The sequence below is a fragment of the Oppia nitens genome, unplaced genomic scaffold, assembly GCF_028296485.1.
Source record: "Oppia nitens isolate AA-2021 unplaced genomic scaffold, nextdenovo-longstitch-racon4-pilon3 scaffold4_pilon_pilon_pilon, whole genome shotgun sequence".
NCBI classification, from domain to species: Eukaryota; Metazoa; Arthropoda; class Arachnida; order Sarcoptiformes; family Oppiidae; genus Oppia; species Oppia nitens.
Genome location: NW_026533232.1, coordinates 6560872 through 6586741, shown reverse-complemented (window position 1 = coordinate 6586741; position 25870 = coordinate 6560872). Strand labels below are relative to the sequence as shown.

The 25870-nt window shown below is 26.2% G+C and overlaps 8 protein-coding genes across 10 annotated transcripts; 3 read left to right on the top strand and 5 right to left on the bottom strand.

Moving 5' to 3' along the window:
* The first annotated feature begins 70 nt into the window (after positions 1-70).
* LOC128960336 (D-ribitol-5-phosphate cytidylyltransferase-like) lies at positions 71-2139 on the top strand. The gene is made up of 8 exons (XM_054306408.1): positions 71-272; positions 324-591; positions 760-909; positions 966-1073; positions 1133-1178; positions 1234-1337; positions 1722-1970; positions 2044-2139. The coding sequence occupies exons 1-8, from the start codon at positions 88-90 to the stop codon at positions 2137-2139; spliced, it is 1206 nt and encodes a 401-aa protein (XP_054162383.1). The 5' UTR covers positions 71-87.
* A 246-nt stretch (positions 2140-2385) lies between these two features.
* On the top strand, positions 2386-4184 carry LOC128960335 (DNA-directed RNA polymerase III subunit RPC3-like). Its single transcript, XM_054306407.1, has one exon. It carries the CDS (start codon positions 2478-2480, stop codon positions 4182-4184), a length of 1707 nt encoding a protein of 568 aa, XP_054162382.1. The 5' UTR covers positions 2386-2477.
* Positions 4185-4190: 6 nt separating this feature from the next.
* On the bottom strand, positions 4191-5564 carry LOC128960334 (cytoplasmic dynein 2 light intermediate chain 1-like). Its single transcript, XM_054306406.1, has 7 exons — positions 5551-5564; positions 5393-5495; positions 5228-5332; positions 5082-5170; positions 4749-4986; positions 4312-4689; positions 4191-4238 (listed from the first exon to the last, which is right to left on the bottom strand). Exons 1-7 carry the CDS (start codon positions 5562-5564, stop codon positions 4191-4193), a joined length of 975 nt encoding a protein of 324 aa, XP_054162381.1.
* Positions 5565-5778: 214 nt separating this feature from the next.
* On the top strand, positions 5779-7617 carry LOC128960333 (clusterin-associated protein 1 homolog). The gene is made up of 8 exons (XM_054306405.1): positions 5779-5800; positions 5863-5974; positions 6039-6123; positions 6203-6385; positions 6460-6555; positions 6634-6851; positions 6980-7121; positions 7183-7617. Exons 1-8 carry the CDS (start codon positions 5779-5781, stop codon positions 7615-7617), a joined length of 1293 nt encoding a protein of 430 aa, XP_054162380.1.
* Positions 7618-8918: 1301 nt separating this feature from the next.
* LOC128959872 (uncharacterized) lies at positions 8919-10912 on the bottom strand. The gene is made up of 5 exons (XM_054305899.1): positions 10578-10912; positions 10367-10491; positions 10155-10312; positions 9048-10076; positions 8919-8983 (listed from the first exon to the last, which is right to left on the bottom strand). Exons 1-5 carry the CDS (start codon positions 10673-10675, stop codon positions 8960-8962), a joined length of 1434 nt encoding a protein of 477 aa, XP_054161874.1. The 5' UTR covers positions 10676-10912; the 3' UTR covers positions 8919-8959.
* Positions 10913-12896: 1984 nt separating this feature from the next.
* LOC128960332 (glycerophosphocholine cholinephosphodiesterase ENPP6-like) lies at positions 12897-15659 on the bottom strand. The gene is made up of 5 exons (XM_054306404.1): positions 15377-15659; positions 13560-14026; positions 13315-13479; positions 13039-13182; positions 12897-12971 (listed from the first exon to the last, which is right to left on the bottom strand). Exons 1-5 carry the CDS (start codon positions 15657-15659, stop codon positions 12897-12899), a joined length of 1134 nt encoding a protein of 377 aa, XP_054162379.1.
* A 575-nt stretch (positions 15660-16234) lies between these two features.
* Positions 16235-19761, bottom strand: LOC128959867 (probable glutamine--tRNA ligase). The gene is made up of 3 exons (XM_054305891.1): positions 19746-19761; positions 18699-18767; positions 16235-18627 (listed from the first exon to the last, which is right to left on the bottom strand). The coding sequence occupies exon 3, from the start codon at positions 18583-18585 to the stop codon at positions 16252-16254; it is 2334 nt and encodes a 777-aa protein (XP_054161866.1). The 5' UTR covers positions 18586-18627; positions 18699-18767; positions 19746-19761; the 3' UTR covers positions 16235-16251.
* Positions 19762-20473: 712 nt separating this feature from the next.
* LOC128959873 (CTD small phosphatase-like protein 2) lies at positions 20474-22505 on the bottom strand. 3 transcript variants are annotated; one of them, XM_054305902.1, is made up of 5 exons: positions 21456-22505; positions 20990-21374; positions 20800-20926; positions 20645-20740; positions 20474-20584 (listed from the first exon to the last, which is right to left on the bottom strand). In XM_054305902.1, exons 1-5 carry the CDS (start codon positions 22081-22083, stop codon positions 20513-20515), a joined length of 1308 nt encoding a protein of 435 aa, XP_054161877.1. In that variant the 5' UTR covers positions 22084-22505; the 3' UTR covers positions 20474-20512. The 3 variants fall into 3 exon arrangements, with proteins under 3 accessions (XP_054161877.1, XP_054161876.1, XP_054161875.1); XM_054305901.1 differs by having other exon boundaries at positions 20990-21874; positions 21953-22505; XM_054305900.1 differs by having other exon boundaries at positions 20990-22505.
* Positions 22506-25870: the final 3365 nt, after the last annotated feature.

Sequence of the window (25870 nt, the reverse complement as noted above, 5' to 3'; positions counted from 1 at the left end):
GTTATATCAATAATTTTAATATAAATCAAATCAAACCAAACCATATAAAACGGTTTTACACTTTAATGTATTTTATTTACGTTTGCAATGAGTTATAATAACAGTGAAGACGTCAAGAAGTTGATGGCAAACATCGGAGATCTCAAGACATATGCCGTGATTCCCGCCGCCGGTAAAGGACTTCGAGTGTCCGGTGATGTGTCGGAACCGAAACAATATAACATTGTTTGCGATAAACCATTGATTTATCACACAATTAATGCTTGTCTTAGGTCTGCAATCAATATGTCTTAAGATTGATGTATTAATAATAATATTTTTAGGATTAAATGGATTAGTAAAGTGATTGTAGTGTTTGATGACAGTAACTATCAGAAGATGAAGAATATTGTGGACGATATAAAGCATCAAAAACGGGTTCATTTAGTTGTTGGAAGTATTACAAGACATGGGTCGATAGCTAACGGTATCGATTCAATAGCGGCGATGAAGTGGCCGCTGCCGGACATTGTAGTCATTCACGACGGGGCGCGACCTTTGCTTGAGGAACAACTGCTCATTCATTTGGTAGACTCTGCTGTCAAATATGGAGTAAAAATTTTGCATTTATTAAACACTTTAATTATTTGATCCAAATATTTATTTAATGTATATTAACCATCAAATGTTGCTTTTGTTATATCGATTATATGTGTCATTATATGTGTTGACCACTAATCAAATTGACGCCATTTTTTAACCACTATTACGCTAAACAAGGCCTCGGGTGTGATCTGTAAGCTGACCTCAACTGTGCTGTCGGTATCTAATGATAACTTATTGGACAAGGCTTTAGACCGAAGCCAATACTTCGCGAGCGAAACTCCTCAAGCTTTTAGATATAATCTCATTAAAGACGCCTATAATCAGGTTTATTATAATTTTATTGACAGGCATTTCATATAAGCGCCGGTTATTGTCTTTAGTGTTCACAACAAGACTTTGATTTTAACACTGAATGTCTGGATTTAGTCCAGAAATATACTTCATCGGCGGTCAAACTAATTGAAGCCAACCCTTCCGAGTATTTTAAAGTAAGATTTTTCTGTGAAAATTGTTTTAAAATGTTAAATAATATTTTCAACAATTTTAGGTGACATTTAAAAAAGATATCTATACTGCTGAAGGAATGCTTAGAGGTTTTTTGAAATTATTTAAATTAATTTACCGGTAATTTTAAATCAATATTAACAGAGAAAAAGGATGTTTTACTTCACTGTGACTTTCATTGCGAATCACAAGTGGATTATCGGTTTATTAGTGAACTAAGGGAAGGGTTGGAAAAGACATTTTCAAATGTATTATTTTATTTATTTTTTGTACATTTATTTATAAAACGTGTTTAATCAAAAATGCAATTAATAATAATTACATTTTGCAGTTTTAATAAATTAAAATATAATTTCTAACTTTATACAGTAATATTATTGATAATTCAATTTACTAACCGGTTTTCAATTATTTTTATTTCAAAAATTATAATATCTATATTGTATATTGAATTGATTGAATTATTGTTAAATAGTGTAATATATCATTTTAATTTCTAAATTAAAAAACTACTATTTTTAAATAACTACTAAATAAATTTAGTTAATAGCATTTTTGATTAAACTGTTTAATATTTTAAATAAAAATAATTGAATATAATATTACATTTAAAATATTTAATGCCTATTTAGGTGGCTTTCTTTAATAATTCCTCAGCCATTCAACTAACATATAATCCATTAATTGTGAGAATATTAATAAAATTTTGCAATTCTTGGAAAGATATAACTGAAAAATCGCTTTCAAAATGTGATTCAATGATATACTTAATCATAACGTGTGATAATACCATCGATTCCTTATATAAAGAGATGAATTGTTGGGTCAAATCCAAAACTAATGACATTAAAAAGTTTTTTGTTATTCACTCCAATCTTGACGTTAGTGTTATTATAATAAATATTTAGAAAATTTAAAAAATATATATAATATAATATTAATTATATTTTTTAGGAGCTTAACAAACATAAGGACAGACTTATAAAAACAGTATTATATTTAAGCAAACAAAGTCCCATTGAATTAAGTGGACAAATATTTTTCATGTAATCGTATAACAAATTATTATTTTTTGTTTTTTAATGGATTGTTTTGTTTAAAAATTTATTGTTAAATTGATTTAATAAAAAAATAATGTTAAATATATTAAAAATTAAATTAATTATTTTATATTAAATTATAGTTATTTAGTAGTTTTACTATATTTACTATATTATTATAATAATAGATTGCTTTCAAAACTTTATTGACGTAACGTTTTCTATGAAAACATGAACTCATAATAAATACATAAATATTTTGATGTTTGACTGCAAAACATGTGATTCAGTGACCAATTGAGTGATAGTCTTGAAGTAAAACTTTTTGTTAATACTATTTAAGACGAGATGTCGACAAATGAAATGAATTTGTCGTATCTGTTGATTAGTGAACACTTCGGGCCGATTGTGGCCAATGTGGCCAACGTTTTGCTTCACAACGGACTCTCACCATTAGGTCTGATCGTTAAGACATCGAAAGAGACGATGGAAAACGTGAAGAAGTCTTTAGTGATATTAATACAACATAATTATGTGATCCATGAGATGAACAAAAAAGGATTCATCGACTATGACATCGACACCAAACAAGTGATGTCTATCTTAAGATATCCAAAGTATATCTATGTCTCGAAAATGCTTTTGGGAGACGAAGCAGAATATATGTGTGAAGAACTTCTCAGACATGGAGTGATGACAATGAGTCAAACCATACAACAAGTTGTTAATCGGTTGGCCATTGCTTTGGACCACAAGAACTGTCATCAATTGGTTCATAATGTGTATAACGTGTTCACCAAATTAGTGTCAATACATTTCATTCAAAGAGCTCACACTCTTAACGATAACCGAAACAATTTTACGGCCATTAAAGACAAATCACTCGTTGATGATAATGAAGACAACGATCATCTTATGTATACATTGCCGGACATTGATCTCAATCTTATCAAAATTAATAACAATAAACAACAAAATAATGATAAATCAGATGTTAAAATAAAAAGTGAAGACATTGAAGAACCTCTTCCAAAGAAACGCCGAGTTAGTAGTGATTTGCCAAATGTTAGACAAAAGGATTTAGATATCTATTGGAAAATTAATTTAAAACGATTTAATCAATACCTTAGGGATCAGTTAATAATTGATGCGATTAAGACTCATTACGACGACCCGATTGCCGGAGAAATTGTAAGAAATATTCTGAGATTGTCTGAAGTAAATACACATCCAATGAAAGCCTCTACTCATCCGCTTTCAAAACATGAAATCATTAAAGAAGTTCTCAAAGAGAAAGTCTGTTCCGAAGGTGTTTTTGTGGAACAATTACTCCATTGTTTTAATGATGACATGAACTTTAGGTTTGTTACCAAAGCTGAAGATCGTAGCGATGGTATGTTTTCAGTTAATTTGTTGCGAACATTAAACAAGTTGGTTGAAGACACTTTGGTGACTATCATTCAGACCAGGTTTTGTAGTAAAAGTGCCAGAATTTTCCGATTGTTGTTGAATAAGAAATATTTACAACAAAAACAGATTGAAGACATGGCAATGATTCCCGCAAAAGAAGCCAAAGAATTGACTTATAAATTATATACCAATAATGTGCTTAAAGTACTTCAATGTCCAAAAACTTCAGACTATGCGCCCTCCAGAACCTACTTCTTGTTTACTGTGGACACGACTGCTATTGCTAAGCAAACATTGCAGCGCTGCTACCAATCGGTTTCCAATGCAATCAATCGACGACTCCATGAAGTACAACAAAATAAGACATTACTCGAGCGCAAGAACTTTATTGATGCCGTTATATCGAGTCTAGAACACCAACAGACTTATCAAGACGTTGAACAACAGATCCAGGATTTGAAAAATTCTTTCACTACTCACGACACGGAACTTCTTGAGAAAATTAATAAAAATATCAAAAAATTAGAAGAAAGTGAATTACAAACTGAAGAGACCATCTTTTTAATGCACACTTGGCTTAACTTAAGACTTATAAATAGTAAAGAAGGAAATATTATTGATAGTACAGTATTGGCTAAAATGTAACCAAATTTAATGGTTATGTTTAACCAATGATTGTCTTCTATAGTCTTCTAATTCCTAGTTTTTGTGATTAAATTTTATTTATATTAATATTAATAATAAATTTAAGATAAAATAAAACATTTTTTACGTTATCTTTTTGCGCCCGAATTAAGTCAATATCTCTTTCTTTGAAATTGATATCTTTTGCCGGATCGTCGGGAATAACCACTTGAGTAATCATTTGAGGAAATATTTCTGTGAACATGCGTTTGACGGCATCTATTGACTCATATCCTATCTTTTGAAAGGAATCGCTTCCAAATGGTATGACAATAGGTTTGGTATAATCACTTTGAAAGTGAAGTGAATCAATGGTTGTCTCAAAAGCCAATGCATTCAAAACGGGCCGAATTCTTGTCATAAGTGCTTCAGATTTTGTCGACACAAATATCAATTGAGCGCCAATTGAATGACAAACTATTCGCAAATATCTGACGATTAGTTTTTTCTTTTCCGGATCTAAATTCTTAAGTAAAAAAGTTTAAGAATTGGTTTTTAATATTAATAATTGCATTTAAAGCTAACCTGAAAAACATCAAATTTGGTTCCTATTATTACTAATGGAATCGGAAAATAATTAATTTGATTGATATCCTGATGATTGATACCAATTCTGTTGATTGCTTTATCTTTAAGAATATTCTCTAAATTTTTGTCAATTATATTAGATATGTGTTCGCGAATGCTATTCAAAAGAGTCTCAGTTGTTATAATCATTTCTTCAGGAATAGAGAGATCAATAGCTAATAAAAGTGATGTTTTCCTATATAACAATAATATTTATAGTTATATAACTGTAATAAAAGTTATTAAAATTACTGTAAATGTTAAAAATTGCTTAAAAACTAATTAACAAACTCAAGCATTTCACTATTTATGGCAAATTCAATGAGATTAGTAAACATGACTCCACCGCCTAATTCCCATATATTGCAAATAACTTTATTCTGAAAATATTAAAATATTAATAAATTAATTTATAAAAAGTTAAAAAATTAATAAACCGTTTCATTATTGATGTGTTTGCGACAAAACATATACTCCAAAGCAATTGTAGGTTTTGGTACATCAGTTTTGTCAATGAATCTGTAAATATGACTTGTTTTGCCCTAAATTATAATTAATTTATTCATAAATTCATATAAATATTTGAATAAATATCAATTTACTCCTCGTTTACTTCCGATGACAACTAGCGATGATTTTCCATTTAGTCCATCAAATTGAGACTCAGATTTTGATAGTTGTATTGCAATATCCCATATATTTTTTCTGTAATTTATAAAAATATGATTTATTACAATTTTGACAAAATCTTATTTCATACTTTTGAGAACTCATTTCTTAAATAATATATGTGTTTATCAAAATTAGAAATATTTTTTATAATTTATATTATTTGATATTATTATATAAATACTAAATTAAGCAAACGTTAGCAACACTGAGGTTAGCAACCAATTAATAAAATCATAACAAAAAACATTTTTATTTAATTGCTAATAAATGCTTTAACAAATTTAATGATTATATATTTAAATATATAAATTTAAAAATGTCATACAGAGAATTGAGAAGTATATAGATATTAATTACAATATATTTTAAAGTAAATTAAATGTAATGTTAAAAATTGTAGATTTTATAGAAATACTGCGAGCATTGGGTTATCCGAGACTCGTATCGATGGAAAACTTCCGAAATCCTAACTTTCCATTAATGGCTGAAATATTACAGTGGCTTATGATTAGGTAATTAGTAAATAAATTTTGTAATAATTTATACTAAATATTAACTCTAATTTAATTTTAATAGATTTGATCCATCGATAGAAATCTTTGGTGACATCGACACAGAGCAGGATCGGGTCATCTTTATTAGATCATGTGCTCAAACTATGGTAAGAAAATTATATTATTTAGAATATAATTATTTAGATTTTTAAAAATATTTAAAACATTATTAAATTAAACTTTAAGGCAACGAAAGCTCAGATAAATTTTAATACCAAAAAGCTTTATATGGCTGACGGACACGCAGTACAAGAACTCATTAAAATTGCCAAACTTTTATATGACGCCTCTAAACAATCAGATCCAATAAATCAAGACCAAGACAATGACAACGACAACGATTTGTCCGAATCAACCATTGTATCAAAAGTTAGTCTTTTATAATATTAATTTATACATATTTTAATTTAAAAAATCAAATAAATGTATATTTATTTATTAAGTTAAATGAGTTGAAAGTTTCGCGACAATTGACATCAGAAATTACCCAAAGAGGTGCTAATGTTTATGATTTATTAGCGCAGGAAATCCAAGTCAGGGTATTTAAAATTTAAATATTATTATATTTTTATTATATTTATATTTTATATATTTTTTGGTTTCAATTTAAATTACAGGAACAAAGAGTTTCAATAATGAGCCGACAGTTAGAGATACCAGAAATCGAGAAAAGTATTTCTGAATCAATAAAAGAGTTGCAAAATGAGATACAAAATATCAACTATAAGATTGATAACGTGGCCGCAGATGAAGCAAATTTGGACGCAAAGATTGAAAGGAAAAAACAAGAATTAGATAGAAATCAAAAACGATTGCAAACTCTTCGTTCAGTTCGGTATGAGTTTAAATATATTTTCATATAATCTATATTTACTTTATATATACTGTATATACTGTATATTTATATATGAATTTCAATAATATATAATATTTAATTAATAAATAATTTTATTATGACAACAGACCTGCTTTTATGGATGAATATGAAAAATTAGAGGAAGAATTGGCCACTATTTATGAACTTTATATAACTAAATACAGATGTTTATCATTTTTAGAGCAACAATTAGAAGAGATTGAAGAAAGTGAACTCCAAAAGATTCATGTAATTTATTATTCATTATATTATAAACTAATTAATAAACAAAATTAATTTAATTTTAAAGCAAAGAGAAGAACAAATTAAACAAATGGTGGAACAAATGAAAGACGAAGAACTGTTGAGAAATGAAAATGAAAATATTGATGACTTGATTAATGATCATCAAGAAGATGAAGACAGCGATGAAATTGCAGATAATTTAGGTCCAGAAAAGGAAAAGTCGAGACGACCCATGAATACGGTCACTCTTAACAAGAGAAGTGCTACAACTGGAAGAGTCAGAATGTTTGGCTCACTTTTAGACGAAGAAAAAGAAAACAGTCTCGACTCAGATCTTGATTTAGATGAAGAGGACGACGGATCAGATCTTGATAGTGAAGATGAAATGGAAATCATGAATCTTACAAATAATAAAACACTTAAATCTGATGTTAAAAAGTCAAACGAAGACATTCACAAAATGATCACTAATTCTAACGATAGTGACAATGATTTTTAATTAATTATATAAAAGCGTATTTTTATTATAATTAATTGTAATAAATTTAACCCAAAATATTATTTATTTCAGAATATAATTTAATAAATAAAAATTTGAAGTAATTGCTTAATTCATGTAAAATTTTGTTTTATTAATCGTCAAAATTTTTTATAAATATTACGTATTCTTAATTTTCATAGAAAATAAATTACAATATTATTAAATACTTTACTAATTCTTTAATTTTTCTTTTAATAAAAAATAATTTTTCATATCTTATTTAGTATTAATTTTATTTATTCATAAATATTATTAATTCTTTAGAGATTACATATAATTTGTACATAATTTTTGTTTTGCAAAATTATTATTATAACTTATTTAAAATTAAATATAGTTAAAAAATAAAATAATTTTATATGTGAGTTTTTTCAATAGATAATTTTATACAGAGTATTATATATAGTATTCAAAAAATTAATAATAATGTGAGAACTGTTTATTAAATTGTAATACTGTGCAACACATTATATATTTTTATAATTTGTAATATAAATATTTATATGACATTAAATTATTTTAAATTTCTTATACTTAAAATAAATGCTTAAATAATATATACGTATAATAATTATTATATTCATTTAACATTAAAAATAGATTTTAGATCAAATTTAAAAGATTTTCTTGATTATGATATTAGATCACTAAATATATTGTTATATAAAAAGACTAGACTTTGAAAACATAACATATAGTAAATATACTGTATATATCATATATTATAAAATCGACATCAAAAATAGCATATCTGGATTTTAAAGATATATATGTATAAATTTATATATAATTTATACAGTATTTATGTTATACAGTATATTTGAAACAATTAATCTAAATAAATGATTTTTTGTATTAATAAAATTTAAATAATTATTCCACTTTACGAGCTATTTGTACGCTGATCTTACATACCGGTGCTGTAATAATCAAGAACTTATTATACCATTGTATAGTTCATTAAAACCAATAGTTGAAAGAAAATAATTTATTATAGTTTAAACTATTTCATATATATTTTCTTTAAAAATCCAGTTATACTAATTATTGTTGTCACCGATTATATAAATATATTTATATAGTACGGTATATATATATATATATAAAGGTATGATTAACCATGGTGCATTTTGCTTTTATTTTGCAATTTTTACTTTGGCATAGATTTGACATTAGATACGTTTATATAATTTAAATATATTTTCAAACAAAAATATATATATTTGTGTATTTATGCTTTACTATCATTACAGTAATGATAATTGAGTGCATTATTCAGTACATTAGAGTACAGTATTACTTATAGAGAATTCATAGGAATGTCCTGTAAAAAAGTTAACAAATTTTAGCAAATTATTTGAAATAGTTATATATAAAGTGTTAAATACTTGATCATTGATATCCACAACAGCTTTATGGATGCGCTCGACATTCTTGTCCTCGTTATTAAGTTCTTGTGCGACACAACTCGAGTCAAGAGTTGTTGTGTTATTGGACTGCTTAGGTATCCAATGATTTGACTGATTGGTAATGTGGTTGTAGTGAAGGCCCGTTCCGTTACAAATGGCTGACTTAATGAGTGAATTATTAAATAATTGATTACTGAATAAATAAGAAGACGACGGATTCATTAATGGTTTATTGCTTTGACTTTGCATTGAATCGTTTGGCGATTCACTTAATAATTCATTTAATGAATTCAATAAATGACTACTAGTTTTGTCGATAACAGCATTCATAACATCAATTGTAATACTTTCGGCCAAATTTTTTGCAAAAACATCCAAATCTGGAGACATCTCATGATTTTCATCTGATGTCTTTGAAACTAATGGCTGAGATTCAACATCGACATCAATATCAACATAGATATAGTTATTTGAGCCGTTAGGTTGAGAGTAGTTTCGTAATAGTTTTGCTGTTACGGGATGTTTAACTGTTCCCTTAAAGCTATCCTTACGACAGGGACAGTAACTCTGAGATGATTGGGTGCGCTTAGCATTCATTTTTGGTTTAGGTTTTGAGTCAATCAACTGTTGGACATAACAAGAGTTCTCTTTCTCTGTCTTCTTAAGCTTTTCCTTCAGATACGCCACTTCGTGCTCCAAGTCTTCCACTTTGAGTATCAATATATCAATCTTATGCTCGCAATGAGTCCTTTCTTTTTCGCAAACATTCAATGTGTAGACAATCCTTTGCTGTGAGTCTTCAATCACTAACTTAACAATTTGAAAGAATCTCCACAACCGTAATATAATCAACAATAATAGAGATTGTTTGCCACAACTTTGATCCCGAAAATTATAAAAATAAAAGATAAAACTTAAAGAAAATACTATAACAACGAGTATGGCATCCAATAAATCAAAAAGTTGGACAAAAAGTTTGCATTTTCCGCTATATATCCGAAACAATACCTATTTTTTGTATAAATATAATATAATTTATAATATTTATCATAAGATATACTCTAATAATGGATTTCAAAGTCTTACTTCAATAAAGAAAAATGATATCATAGTTAACGAAATGTATTGAAGTATATGTCTTGTTGTGGCCAAAGAAGGACTCAAATCATTCATTGAATTCTTACTATAATTAGTTGTCGTATTTGTAGTGTTAATGAAGTCAACGATTGGTCGCCACTTAGGATCTGAAGTGTCAAATAAATAAGATATCTATCAAGTAATGTGACAATTGATCAAACCTTGGATCCAATGGGAATCAATCAGTATTTGTGATATAATGACAAAAGTGTCGATTAAGACCAACACAACAATCACTACATTAAAGATCTTAGAGTTTATTGATTTCCAAATACGGGTCACAATTCTGTTATCAAATTAATCAATAAATCACTTAAATGTTAGTAAAATTAATCATTAATTATAGAAATACTCAAATTTAATGACAATTACTTATGGCTAAGATCTTCATCATTATTGAGGTCAAGTCCAGCAAAACCCCAAAGCGATGGATCCGATGATCGGATCAAATGTTCTTTACTTTGAAACATATCAACAATAATTATTAGTTAATGACGAGTGAAATATAACATTGTTTGACATTGTCTGCCATCGATGGTCATCACCAGTGATGACTAATCACCAAATAATATCATTGTTTGTCTTAAATGATTGTTATTATCACTCATTCAGAGATCAATCATTTGACAATCAAATCAATAGTACATTCAATTCATTCATTAAATAGTATTAATAGTATTGTATGTGTAATACATTTAATGTTGTAATCAAATTCATTCATAAAAACAAATTCACTACTATTTCACTATTAATACATTGACTTTCAATACAATGCTTTCATAGACTGATCTCTAGTGACAAACCTATGCTATGAGACAAAGCATAACAACAAACATTGCAAACAACAGGTGGCTCTCAATGCACTGTATATACTGTTATACAGGTATTATACAGTATAGGTATACACAGGTATATCATAATAAAAATTATTATTATTGCTTGAAATGTTCAAATAATTCAAGTTTTAATTGATTTACTTAAACTCTTTAAATTATAGACTAATAAAGATAAATACTGATTTATTTATTTGCATGTTTTAATAAACCGATATACTTTATATTTTAATTAATTTATGATAATTTAATTATAATTTATCATGGTGACATTTTTCTATTAATAATTAATAAAATTTATTTTATGGTTAATTCTTGTGATAAACAAATGAAATGCTAAAAACTCTAATTTTGGTAAATTAATAATAGCAATGATTTTAAAAAACAATATTTTATATGCTATTTAATAAAAAAATAGTGAATTAGTGGAAAAATTAGTTAATTAAATAAACTATTTACAGTATTTATTAATATATTTGATATAAGTAATTGTAATAATTATGTAATAATAAAAGTATAATAAAATAGGAAATCATAATAAATTGTAATATAATTCATAGACATTGAATTTCTTTAAATTGAAAGCAAAAGTTTAGCATAAGTTTGTCGATTGTCGACATCACCGGTGTATGACTTGTTATGTTTGATTTGGGTCACTGTTTATGACTTGTGTGTGTGAATAATATAACAAAAAATATATATCATATATTGAAAATGTAGTTATAATCGTTTTATACACCAAATTACATCATAATTAACAATACATATTATTTTATAAACAGTAAGTTTCAAAAAAAAAGTTTAACGAAATTGCAAAAATAATAGTTTTTTTCATTAAAAATATGATTAGGAAATTATTTTATTTATCAACAAATTTATCTATGATATCTTACAAAATATTTTTTTTTTAAATAAAAATAAAGTTTACTTTAAAATGTGTGTTCAAACAAACTGTGTGCTAACTATATAACTAATTAATTGTGTACAATATAATAAATGATGTTGAGCAATTATTTTAGTAATTTCAAAAAATTTGTGTTGTTTTTAGATATAGGTTTGTTTCAAATAAATTTCAACAAAAAAATACTATATCTTAATTGCAATCAATATATATTTGTCAAACTTTAAAAAGTTGATTGAATTATGTAAATTAGTGAACATGATCTTGGCAATTGACAGTATCTAATCATTTTTAGGTTTAAATATTTAATTATTGATTTAATAGCAGAACTTATATATGATATAAATTATATACAAATAAAAATACAGGAAATAAGAAAGTGAGAGATGAAATGATATCACATTTGAAATCGTGAACAACATTATTAAATATATATGACATTTATTAATTTATTTTAGTAAATGATTTGGTTTTGTTTTTAATAAAATAAAAATAAAATAAAAGAGTTATAATCTACTTTTGACGACTAATATCACAATTGAAAGCATTACTAAAACAGTGTCGACTGTGTATCGATTACTAGTATTATATTGTTTATGATAATTATATATTAGATGTGCTGCTTTAGCACCTGAATCGTAGGTCATATCTTTGACATTAATCCAGGAGCCGTTGTTTGGTTTGGCCTGAATGCCCAATATATAGCATAAATAGTTATAGTGATCGGTCATCATAAGGGGTCCGGATGTATAATTCTTTCTAAATCCTATAATATCACAGTTAATATATAATAAGCTAAAGAATCATACAATTGTATTAACGATTATATTGACACCTACCTGGCCCGCGGGCATACATAATTGTCCGCATCTCTTCAACTGCATAGGGATCATAGCCATGATGTCCACTATAAATAGTGCTTAAAATTAGTCTATTTTAAGAGGAAACCGGTTTATATTAATAAAAGTAATGACTAATGACATGCCCGTAGAGTACATCCCAAACTGGTTTAGTTTTAGATTCTTGTGAAAACTATATTTTCATAAACAAAATCATTTAATGAATAATTTGTTGGCACAACACTTGTGGCAATACCTACTCCTCGTACAAAATATCCCTTCTCTGCCATCACAAGTATTGGTGATACTCTTCGGTTATTTTTGATGTGATAGCGAACTGGTATTTCATCCTTTTTATAAAACTTGAGGCCTTTAGTTCTTGATTTAGTCAATGCCTCCAAAATCTATTTTGTAACACATTTTTAGTTTTTTAGCTTTAAATATTTAAAACATTTCAATTTAATTAAAATTACATTTGTTTATATAAAAAATATAATACAAATTATATATTTAATATATAAAAAATGTTGACTAACTTTAGTTTCTTTGTTGGGTTTGGGTATAATGAAAGATGTTGTTCCTCTGTCTAACATCACTTCAACATCATTAGCGTCCACTATATTCTCAATATTAATCATTTTTGTATTTTTACTTTCATCGACTTCAATCATCCCGTGATCACTGACCACAACAACATTAACCTTATATTACAAATAATAGTATTATTTAAAACAAAATAATGTAATAATATATTTATATAACAATGAAAGCGATATTAGACCTCATTATCGAGATTTCTCTTTTCGATTTCGTCTTGTAATGAATTCAACAATTTGTCGAACTCTTGAACCGCTTCTATTCGTTCCTTAGATTGTGGACCAAATGCATGACCTAAAGCATCGATAGCTTCATAATAAATGAGACCTAAATGCCATTCCTCTGACTCAAAATTATCAAGTATTTCATTTAAAGCACTCAAAGTGTCTTCAGTAGGCTTAGGCCACGTCCAATAGCTCTGATACTCTAAGCAAAAGGTAGGCTCTTTGCCTTTAATCTTAACCTGACACCCATCCCACCAATAAACCCCTGTTTTAAGACCATTTTTTTCGGCATTAATCCATATGGGTTCGGCACCGTTCCACCAGTGGGGGTGCGACGCATTGGGGTGGGGGGCCATCAAAAACATGTCCTTTTCTTTTGGGTCATACATGTAGTTCTGGACCATTCCATGACTTTCCCCGTACAACCCTTAATGAGGTTTTAAATAAAATGTTTTATTTAGACCGATTGACTTTCGTTGATAATTATATTTTTTAATTAATTAATGCATTTTTTCTTAATTTCTTAATGTGATGATTATGATTGCAACTCAAGTGAAACATGCAATTCAGGGAATATTTCAATTAAATAATATCTTTTAAATGGGTAATCAAACATTATATTTTTTTACTTATAGTACTTTAACAAATTGATACCAAACCATAAAAATGTGTATAAATAGCAGTTACCGGTAAGTTATATATACTTATAAGTATTGTATATACTGCAAGTTATATTGCATGTTAACTTAATGATAAGTTGATGAAAAAAAAGTTTCCGCAGCTATTAATACAATAATTTAATTAAAAACTGTTTTGAACAGCTTATTAAACGAAAATAAAATAAAAGAGATTTAAGTGATCAAAACAAGTGTTTAAAATTTTTATAATAAAAAAATAATGGAAAATGTTTTAATTTCACTTCAAACCAGTGAACAAATAAAAATAAAATAAATATTGTCATAATTCAAGTAATTGTTTCTCTCAATAATTAATGACTTTGTAAAAATCAATGAAGTAAAAGCTAATAATTTTAAATTATAATTAATGGTAATTGAATGCAAATTATTGGTTTAATATTTGCACTTAAACTCCAAAAATGCAGAACAAAAGTCAAACAATTTTCACTAATTACTGAGGATTTGACCTCTTTTGATGAAAGTTTTTAAGAGGTTTTTATTATTGCCATGTCTTTCATTAAAAGAGGTCATATAATCATCAAAAATACACATCAAAAATAAATCTATTATTGGCATCTTTCATAATAATAATAATAATTATTATTATAGAAATAATCACACATACAAATGCAAAATATTTTAATCAATACTCTTAAAAGAAACTATTGAAACAATTTTAAAACCAAATAATAATAAGTTTGTGTAAAGATTTAGCAAAACTCAAATACAAACTTAAAAAAAAGAGATTTTGTTTATATTAAAAATAAATAAGAAATAAAAAAAAATTAAGCCATTAAAAGATAATGTTAAAGTCATCTAATGTCCACTTTATTATTGATGAAACTAATGACAAAAGTGCCAAAAATTATAAGCAATAGTCAAAAATATATTATTTGTATCGCTATTATTGAAAGGTTAGTGGGTTTTGAGGTTAGTTTAACAAACAGTAAGTCTTTTACAGGAAGTCTTGAGAAGAGAGAGAGAGAGAGAGAGAGAGAGAGAGAGAGAGAGAGAGAGAGAGAGAGAGAGAGAGAGGTGAACATTAAGTATTGAAAAAATATATTTAGATATAAGTAATAGACAATAGGTTTTTGTCTTACCGGTTATTATTGTGTACCAATTGGGGTATGAATTTGCTGGAAATATTGGCTGCACGTATTTGGCGCGGACACCGTTACGTGCAATTCGAGTAAAACCTGTAAGACTCGTGTCGTTGACATAATCATAACGAATACCGTCGGCTAATATTAAGATAGTTTTCGGTCTCCTATTTGCCGATTCTTTTAGTTTAAGATCCGGTTCATAGCATAACACAACACTTATTGTCAAAAGTTTCAAACAAATCAATGATTTCACTGAAAACATATTTGAAAGCACTCTCATTATTAAAGTTTCAAATTTTTATTATATTTAAAACTCTAAATAAATAATTTAATGCCAAAAAGTTTTTGCCAAACTTTTTAATTCAGCTCCAAATGAGACCATTTATGTCAGACACGCCTCGGGGAAGGACTCCAACATTGCTTTACCTATACGTATGGATATACCTATCGCTAATACACTACACTATATGTTAGCAATAATCAACTCTACTTTTAATCTCTATATAAAATTTTAAACAACTATTTGTATCCTTTCATTTGAATAAATCTATTAGCAATAAACAACTTTTTATAAAACAAAATACAATTTTAATAATAAACAAATTTGGGATAATATAGACATTTGTTTATGACCACTACCGGTGCCCTTATAACAATCCTTGAATAGCCAACAAATTAGTAAATTTAATTTCCTATTTTTAATTATATCATTTTAAATTTATATAATAATTATATAATAAATTATGCATAAAAACTGAGAAAATTTAAAAACATTTTATTGAAAATATAACAACAGAAAGATCAGTAGCAATAAATTAATGTAAAAATTTAATTAATTAATTAATTGATTACTCGATAAACTTTTTTTTGTATTAGTTCTTTGTTGACGAATCCTTAAGAGAAACGGTTCGGTTAAAAACAAGTCGACCTTTGGTAGAGTCGGGATCGACACTAAAAAAACCGATTCTTTCAAACTGAAACTTATCGTAAACTTTTGCGTATTTAACCGACACATCAACCAAACCCTCTTTAATAACAGTCAATGAATTCCTATTACAATCCGATAGAAAACCGTTGGGAACTTCATTAGGATCTTCCGGATTCTTGTGGTTAAACAATCGGTCGTAAAGACGTATTTCACACATCAATGGAGTGCAAACCCAATGAATAAAAGATTTTGGTTTATCGACATCAGTTGCCTTATGACACTTGACTTCCAAGTAATCAATTTTATCGTCAGCTGTCTTAACTATATTTGTCACTTCAATCACATAACCCGTATGTTTAAGACCAACCATTTGATTGGGTGTTAGTCTTCGATAATTTTTATCTTCTGTTTTTTCCATAAAATCTGAGCTCTCAATATATATTGTACGTTCAAATGGTATCAAATGAGTTGATTTGTTATTAGGATCTGATGGAAAATCAGGTACTTCAAGATATTTAGGAACTAATCTATATTCAGATGGAAAATTAATAATCTTGACTTTAATGGGATCTAAGACAGCCATACATCGAGGAGCTGTTAAATTGAGATTATCTCTGACAAAACTCTCTAACATTATTGGATCGACAACAACAAGAGCACCGGTTAAACCCATTTGAGCTATAAATGCATTGATAGAGTCAGAAGGAAAACCTCGACGTCTTAAAGCTGTCAAAGTGAAGAGTCGCGGGTCATCCCAATCGGAAACTATCTTTTCTTCAATCAATTTTGCAATTTTTCTTTTAGATACTACAGTATAGTTGATGTTAAGGCGTCCGTATTCCCACTGAACGGGACAATAAACATCAACACTATTGCAAAGCCAGTAATAAGACGATCGACGCGATTGAAACTCTTTGGTACACAAAGAATGAGTGATATTTTCAATTGAATCACATAAACAATGAGTGTAATCATAAGTCGGATAAATACACCATTTATTGCCTGTTCGGTGGTGTTCTGTATATCTTATCCTATAAGCAACCGGATCTTGTTTACCCTCTTCAAGGGTTATTTTCATGCGAAGAGTTGCCTCTCCCTCTGCAAACTTGCCTTTTCTCATGTCTTCAAATAATTTAAGACTTTCTGTAATCGATCGGTTCCTCCACGGAGATGGCGGAGGATTAAAACCTTTCAGTTCTTCTTGTTTCTGATGGCACACATATGCCATATCTTTTTGAATCAATTTAATAGCGTATTCATAGAGTTGATTGAAATAATCGGATGAAAATGTAATTTTATAAGCTTTAAATCCTAACCATTCAACAACTTCTTTGATTTCGCGCACAAATCTTTCTTCTTCTTTCTCTGGATTGGTGTCATCATAACGAAGATAACAGTGTCCGTTGTGAGCTTCTGCGTAACCAAAGTTGATATTTATAGCTTTTGCGTGACCAATGTGTAGAATACCATTAGGTTCGGGAGGAAACCGAGTCATTACTTTACCGCCGGTAGCTTTCAAGTGCTTTGCAATCAAATCATTTGTTTTATCTGTAATAACATAACCGTCTGTCTTATAGTTTTCGCCAACTTTATGGAAGTGTTCTTTTCTTCGGATTAAATCAATAAAATTAGTTTCCGTTATCTCTGATGTCTGACCATTCAATTCGGTCACAGATTTCGTTTGTTTTTCCTTCTTCTCTTTGGTTGGTTTTGCCGAATCTGATTCAGTTTTAGGTCCCAACAGTTCCAGTATTTGTTTATCGACTTCATCTTTAATAACCTTTCCGTCGGCAAACTTCAATGTCTTCTTTAAAGATCCCAAAAGTATTCCGACATTAAATCGATATCTTTTTTCAATTAATTCATTTTTATTACTTTCAATTAAAGACTTAACGGTGTCTTTAATTTCTTGTTCACTAACAGTGACTCCAACTCCACAATTGGTCTCAAAATCTTTAATACTGATATTATTGGATGGATTAGTCAACAAATAATCGATGGCAGCAATCAATTTGATTTCAGAATCAATCTTTTCTTTGGCAATATATTCGATAAGAAGTGGTAAATGAGACTTAATTTGCAATTTAATAGTTGTTGCCGTTTGATATACCAGTTTACCGATTGATTTACTAAAACCATTGTCGGTCTTCAAGTATTTATTAGTTTCATCAATCAATTCATCCAAAGTTTTGCTCAGACTTTCATTCTTCAGCGTCTCCTTAGCCTTGGCTTCACTCAAACCAATTGATGCAAACTTTTTAATTAATTCTTCATTCATATCAATTAATTAACAAATTTGATAACAAAAAGTATAGACAAACTAATCAAAGAGTTTAATTAAAGACAAAAACAATTATAAAAATTATTCATTTCTTAATAATAATTACTTACAATAAATATACCAAAACTTGTATTAAATGTTTGTAATGTTTAGTGCAGTTGTGATAATCACAATATAATCTAACAAATAGTTGATTAAATAATAGACAATATGGTTATAAATTTGATTTTATAAAACAAATTATTGAAAATTAAATTATAATTTTCATTAAAATAATATTAATATTTTAATCAATCAATTGATAATAAATTTAAATGATTAGTTCAGTGATGTGTTAACAAATATTTAGTGATTGACATCAATAGTGGCGTCAATGCAATCATAACTACAAACATGTGCTTCAATGCAGTGTCTCTACTGTAGTGAAAACACATTCAATATTACAATAACTTTATATAATTTACAAACAGTATTATAATATTACATACAAAGAGTGCATTCATTAATAATGTCATAAAACGGATATATAAAATGGTTTAATGTTTTACAGTATAAGTTGTAAATGTATTTATTTGGATCAGTTGAGAGACATCGATATCATCTAACAAAACATGTTATGCTTTACATATGTCTTGGATTCACATTATTATCAATACATACTAACATTTCAATGAAATTGTCTATTAATTAAAACAATTATTAATTTGCGTTTACTATTGTAAACAATTAATTGTTTAAAAAATAGCAGACATTCAATCATTAATAGACTTAAATATATTATTACCACAAATGGTGATCACATTTTCAATTATATTTAAAATATATTTGTATTAATGTATTTCTAATTTGATTATACTGTACTTATTTCTATACTGTAAATTTTAGTACAGTATATACTGTACTATTAATACAGTATATAAAATATATTGTATAATATACCGGTACAATACAATAATACTTTACTATACAGTATAATAAACTGTATAAAAATATAATATAACTTTTAATTTATATGATTTTAAAGTTTGACAGTTAATTCAAATATGCAATCAATTATAGGATTGCATCAGATTTATAGACAAAACTAAAATGTAATCAAATGTCAAATATTATACTAAATACTTGACAATATCGCCAAAAAATGTTTATTTACTTACCATATGTTTGGACACTAATTATAATTTATTTATAATGAAATAAATGCCAAATAAAGCTCAAAAAAATTTATTTGTAAACAAAACATAATCAGAGATCAACAAAATGTGTTAACAGTAAAAATATGGCATTTGTTTAATTATAAGCCATAAGCTGACTGACTAGTAATGAATCTGATTTTTTAATAAACGTTGTTTTATATACAATATATAAGATATTTTATATTTAAACAAAATATTGCAAAAATTATTTTAAAAATTTCAATACTCTAAACGCTAATATAATTATATTCAATATATAGAATATATAGGTATATAAACATTAATTTTTAAATAGTGAACAAAACTAAAAACAATATAAAGTTCAAGTATTTATAAAAAATTAACTCATTTTGATTGACTGATGAAATTACAACAATATTTAAAGCTTATGTATAAACAAAATTAAACAAATGGTTATAACCATTATTAATAAAAAGCTATAATAATAATAATTAAAAATTTGATAACAAATAATAATTGAGAACATCAAAATTCTATATTATCAATAAAATCTAATTATTGAATAAACATTAAGCAATAATCTATAAGTGATAATAATTATGATTTTCATTATGATTAGAATTCATTACAATAAGAATATACTGTATACTAAAAGATTACACTAAATATTATGATAAGTCATAATAATAATGCACTTAATTAACAAATAAATCAAAACAATTTGTGGGAGGGATTCAAAAGTACCGGTAATTAATTGCAAATTATAATCAATCATATGATAACATGTGATGGCATGACTGATGGTATTTATTGCATATATGAGGCCTTACATCTCCTTTCTATAAAATATAAGAACTTATTGTTGTAATTATGTATACAATTAATTACAAGAGACATACCATTGAAACAATATCTTCGAGAAAAGGGATCAATTTAAGCAATTCTGAGTCACTTTTGTCGACAAACCAGCTCTCGATAGGGATTCCGTTTTCCAGCTATAATAAACAGTATACATATATTGCCTATAATTTACTTTAACCTATTAGTACAGTACTTGATATCCAAATGCTTGCGGAGAGTTGTCAATAATTATAGTTTTGGACAAATCACGGCCTAATATATTCAGATCCTTAATATAATTGCCCGAAACACAGACACAATGTTCACGAAATAGTCGAAACCTTTAATATATAATACATTTTTATATTTAATTTTATTAATCTAATGAATATAGTATTACATACTTAACAAGTTTGCGATCGGGATCTAAAAGATTAAGAAGTTTGTCGGCATAGACTTTCTTGGATGCAGTGAATAGTATTACTTCAAAAAGTTGAGAAACTCTTTCCAAGAAATCCCTAAAGTATGGTCGGGTTCGCACATATATCTTGTACTCGTTGTCCTGAAATGTGACCGGAAATGTAAAGGTCGCGTCCGACAACTCGGTCAAAGAACAGTGAACTAATGTTTCATCTAAATCTAAAACAAGAGTAAATTCGGGTGAACTTCGGGTTTTCAAAGGTAAAGCGGAACAACGGGATCTCATTTCGGGAGTCAATGGCGGTAAGGTTTTGATGAAATAGTACGGATCCATAGGTTCCCAATCGGATGTTTCTTCATTACTGTGATCTGAAGAGTAAAAGGATGAATCGTATGAAGAATTACAATATATTTGTACTCTTTTGTCACTATTTATGTCATTATTATTACTGTCATTTAAATTATGAATTAAATGATTATCGTTTATGTGGTCGGCATTGATGTAACCATTAGTTTGTTGTAACAAACAGTGAGATTCAACTTTAGATTCATTACCACACAAATTATCATTAGATTTCTTATACAACAAATTCTTAGTAAAAGTGCTGTCATTTGTATTGACATTAAATTTTCTGAGACTTGTTTTACGTGATTTGTTGGCCAACAGATGATTCTGTGTTTGGTTTGTATCAGTCATACTATGATTGTGTCCGCAAACAATTGATGGCAAAGATTTGTTCTTCACTTTATAAGTTCTTAAGGATGTCTTTCTCTTGTGTTTCAGATCTGCAGTTTCGGCAAAATTGTTGAAACATTTCTTTTTCGTTTTAATAAATTTTTTCTTCTTTTTGTGCGAAAAACGTTTATATCTTTTGTTTGAAAACTCAATTTGTTTATCATTCAGACATTTCTTGTGTTTGCTTTTAATTTTGTCTTTAATGTCAAACCTTTTGCTATCATTTATGTCATCATTGGATTGATTGGCGCAATGTCTCGACAAGTGTTGTCTCAGGTTTGTAGCCAATGGAGGCAAATGTGTGGCCATCGGGACAATGGGTGATGATCTTAGAGCTGGCATATCATAACATTAGTGGTTAGTGATGGCCATCACTTGTGGACATCAAATGGACAGTCAGTTTATATCGCAGTAAACATTGCGTCAAATGTTTTGACAACACTTTTGGCGCAAAAACAACACATTTATTGACAGTTATGTCAATCTATTTGTCACTTAATTAACAAATATTCAACACTTTTATCATTTGCTATCATTTAATAGATATTAACAACAAATCAATGTTTTTATGAGTTAACTATCGATTAGTCGATAGCTCTTTAAAAATGGTTGAATGGCTTATCACTTATGGCTATAACTCTATGGCTATAACTCTATGGCTATAACTCTATGGCTATAACTCTATGGCTATAGACTTGGCTTCAATTGAGTCGAGATATTCACTACACTATTGACTACACTATTCATCAAACCATTGACTATACAGTAGTATTGCTCACACTTCTAGTCAAACGTCAATCCATTCATTTGACTCTTTTAATACAATATAGAGGTCGACACCAATGCTATCAATTTAATGTAATGTTTGCGATAATTATTATAATTGTTATAAATTTAGAGTAAAAGTTAATTACTTAATACTTTTTGATTTAAATTAAATATCAATATATTGTAAGTTTTATTGTATTAGTATTTATTTAATTAATTTAATATACAATAATATATAACTATTTTGAAATATACTGTAAATTAGTCAATAAGTTTATTAGTAATTAAAATTAAATTTAGTTTACGATATTTTTTAAAAAATAGGATTAAAAATTCAATCCATTAATTGATAACAAAATGAAAGTAAAAATACATATTTATATAAATTATAGTAAAATCTTGAAAAGGATTTGTCAGGAATTGACTTTCAAAGATCTCAATCAAAATTTCACATAAAAGTCTTCTTATAAAATGATTAATTTTAATATAAATATCACTATTAATAATATCAGATAACAAAAAAAAATAGTTATATAAGTTTTTAGATAAAAAATTAATTCATCATAATTTAAAAATTATTAAAGATATTTGAAAAGTTATTTTGTTATACTAATTAAAATAACAATATATTTAACATATATGAAAATTAAGTCGTAATAACTTCAAAAAGTATAACTAAATTAATATATAATAATATTGTCATTTTTCACTGTATTGCCAAAGAGTAACTATTAATATTTTTAATGAAATAGTAATAATAATACATAAAATTAAAATATTAAAAGAAAGTAATAGTAAAAATGTGAAATTTAACAAAAATGTTACAAAACTTTAATATTATCTACAATTTTGCAAAATACTGTGAATTTAATTTGTTGACACAATATAATACGTTTCATAACAATATTATTCATTTTTTATTCTGACAAAACCTTTGTGAAAATTATTTTATTATCTGATTATTTTAATTTTAAATTAATTGGTATATATATATAATATTATAGTTTTTAATAGATATTGAGAATAATAAGCTATTTTAAATAAATAAATATATATATATTAAAGCTTTAAATAAAATTATAGAAATAAATTAGATTTTGCTGAATATAATTATTCTGAATATACATAAGTATTTAATATTATAGTACTTTAACATAATTGTAAGTACTATTGTTGATTTTATTTGTTATAAAAAATCAATTTCTTTAATTATTATTAGAAAATAATTATTTGTGTAAATTGTTTTTTATTAATAAATTATTAATACATTTTTGTTAGATTTTTCCCAAAGATGTCTTAATTGAAATCAATTTTTTTATTCTCTTTGATAATTGTTTTTCGGGTAATTAAATATAAGTATTGAAAAACAAAATTTTCTCATTTAATTGAAATAGTGATCCCATATAAAACTTGATTATATAATTATATTGAGTTATTTAATATGAATGTCCATGGCAACTTTGTCATATTCAAAATTTATTTAGTAATTTGTTATTTGTGAACTAGTACATTTTAAAACTAATTAAAATTTATTATAAATATTACTATAATATTTATACTATTATACTTTATACTATTCCACTTAATACGGTTAACATTTAAATAATAAAACTATTATATATTATTTTAAGAATGATATAATCTTAAAATACATTTTATAATAACAATTATGTAAAATATTTATCAACAATTTTATTATATTTGTTTTAAGTACAGTATATATTAATATGTTTTAAATCTATAAATTTTGCAATGCAAGTATATATAAATAAATGTATGATTTATTACTTTTATAACATATCTTTTAATTAAAACATGATTATTTTTAAAGATAAAATTATTTTAAAATTAACTCCATTTTATAATTTCTTTAAAATTGAATTTTTAACTATAATATATAATTAAAAAAATTATTGACAACATATGTGATTTATAACATTATTTGGATTCATGCAAAATAATGTTTATATTTAGTTAACATTAATGAATAGTAAAATTAATAATTTAAAAATTTTAAAAATATAGTAAATTTTTTTATATTGCAAACAAGTATTAAATTTTATAAAATTTTTATAAATTATTACATAATTAACCTTTTTATCTAAAACTATTAAGTATCATATTATAAATACAATATCATAACTCAATTATAAAAATAATTGGTTTATTCAATTCTATCCATATAAAATTTTTAAAAATTATTTTATTATTTTACATTATAATAACTAACATTTATTGTAAATTTATGTTTTAATATTTAATTTATGGAATATAACTTTTAAATAACTTTAATGATGTTCTTGATTTTTAAACATGAATAACAACAAAAATAAAAAGTATAATTTTAATATCAATTCACACTTTTTGACTAAATATATATCAATTTATAGTCATTATTAACATAATTTTTGATAATTCTGATATTATGGTAATTATATAATATGTGCTATAATTAAAATTAAATAAATCGATATATAATAATAAAGTATTAAAATTTATATAAGTATTAAAAGCAAATACATAAATGATTTTTAATTAGAAACACAAATAAACCAAACAGGAGTGTGCGGGATAGTCAGTGATAAATTGTCCACATTTTGCACTCTATTATGTTTATATGGATTATCGAGTTATTTATTATTTTATTGGTTTTTTATTTTGTTTCAACTAATGATTTATAACTTTTATAATATTTTCTTTTACTATATCTTTACACTTATATATTATATTAAATAAAGTATATGAGGAATATATGTTACACTGTATAATATATAAGTCATATACAAACTCACCGCAAACAGTCATTATTTTTTAGAGTAATAGTTTTGTGTAACTCTCGTATCTTAAGATTATTATTAAAATGCTAATATAGTAAATATATAGTAAAAATTTTATAATATTTTTTATGTTTTCATATAATACTTAATAATAATAAACGTAAGCATTATATATTTGCGCTAAATTTATCTAAATTTATGTAAATTAAGAAAAGCAAGTAATAGTTATAATGCTTTTTGTAGAAATTACAGACAACTTATAATATGAACTCTCTTTAATGATAAATGCCTTCAATATGTTTAATAGCGATGAAAATGCCGTTTCGCTGTTTTACATTACCTTTGAATTCACAATTCATTATAAATACGATTCAAATGGATTTGTGATGAAAATTACAAAAATAAAAAACAAAAAATGATTATTAAGTCTTATAATATATTATTAAACCAAATATAATCTCTTGTTTTCTACAATAAATTTATATTTCTATTCTATATATTTGTGTATAGTGTGTGTCTGTGTGTGTGTTTGTACTGTATGATTGTGTATATGTTATCACTATAACTGTATATCATATGATAAA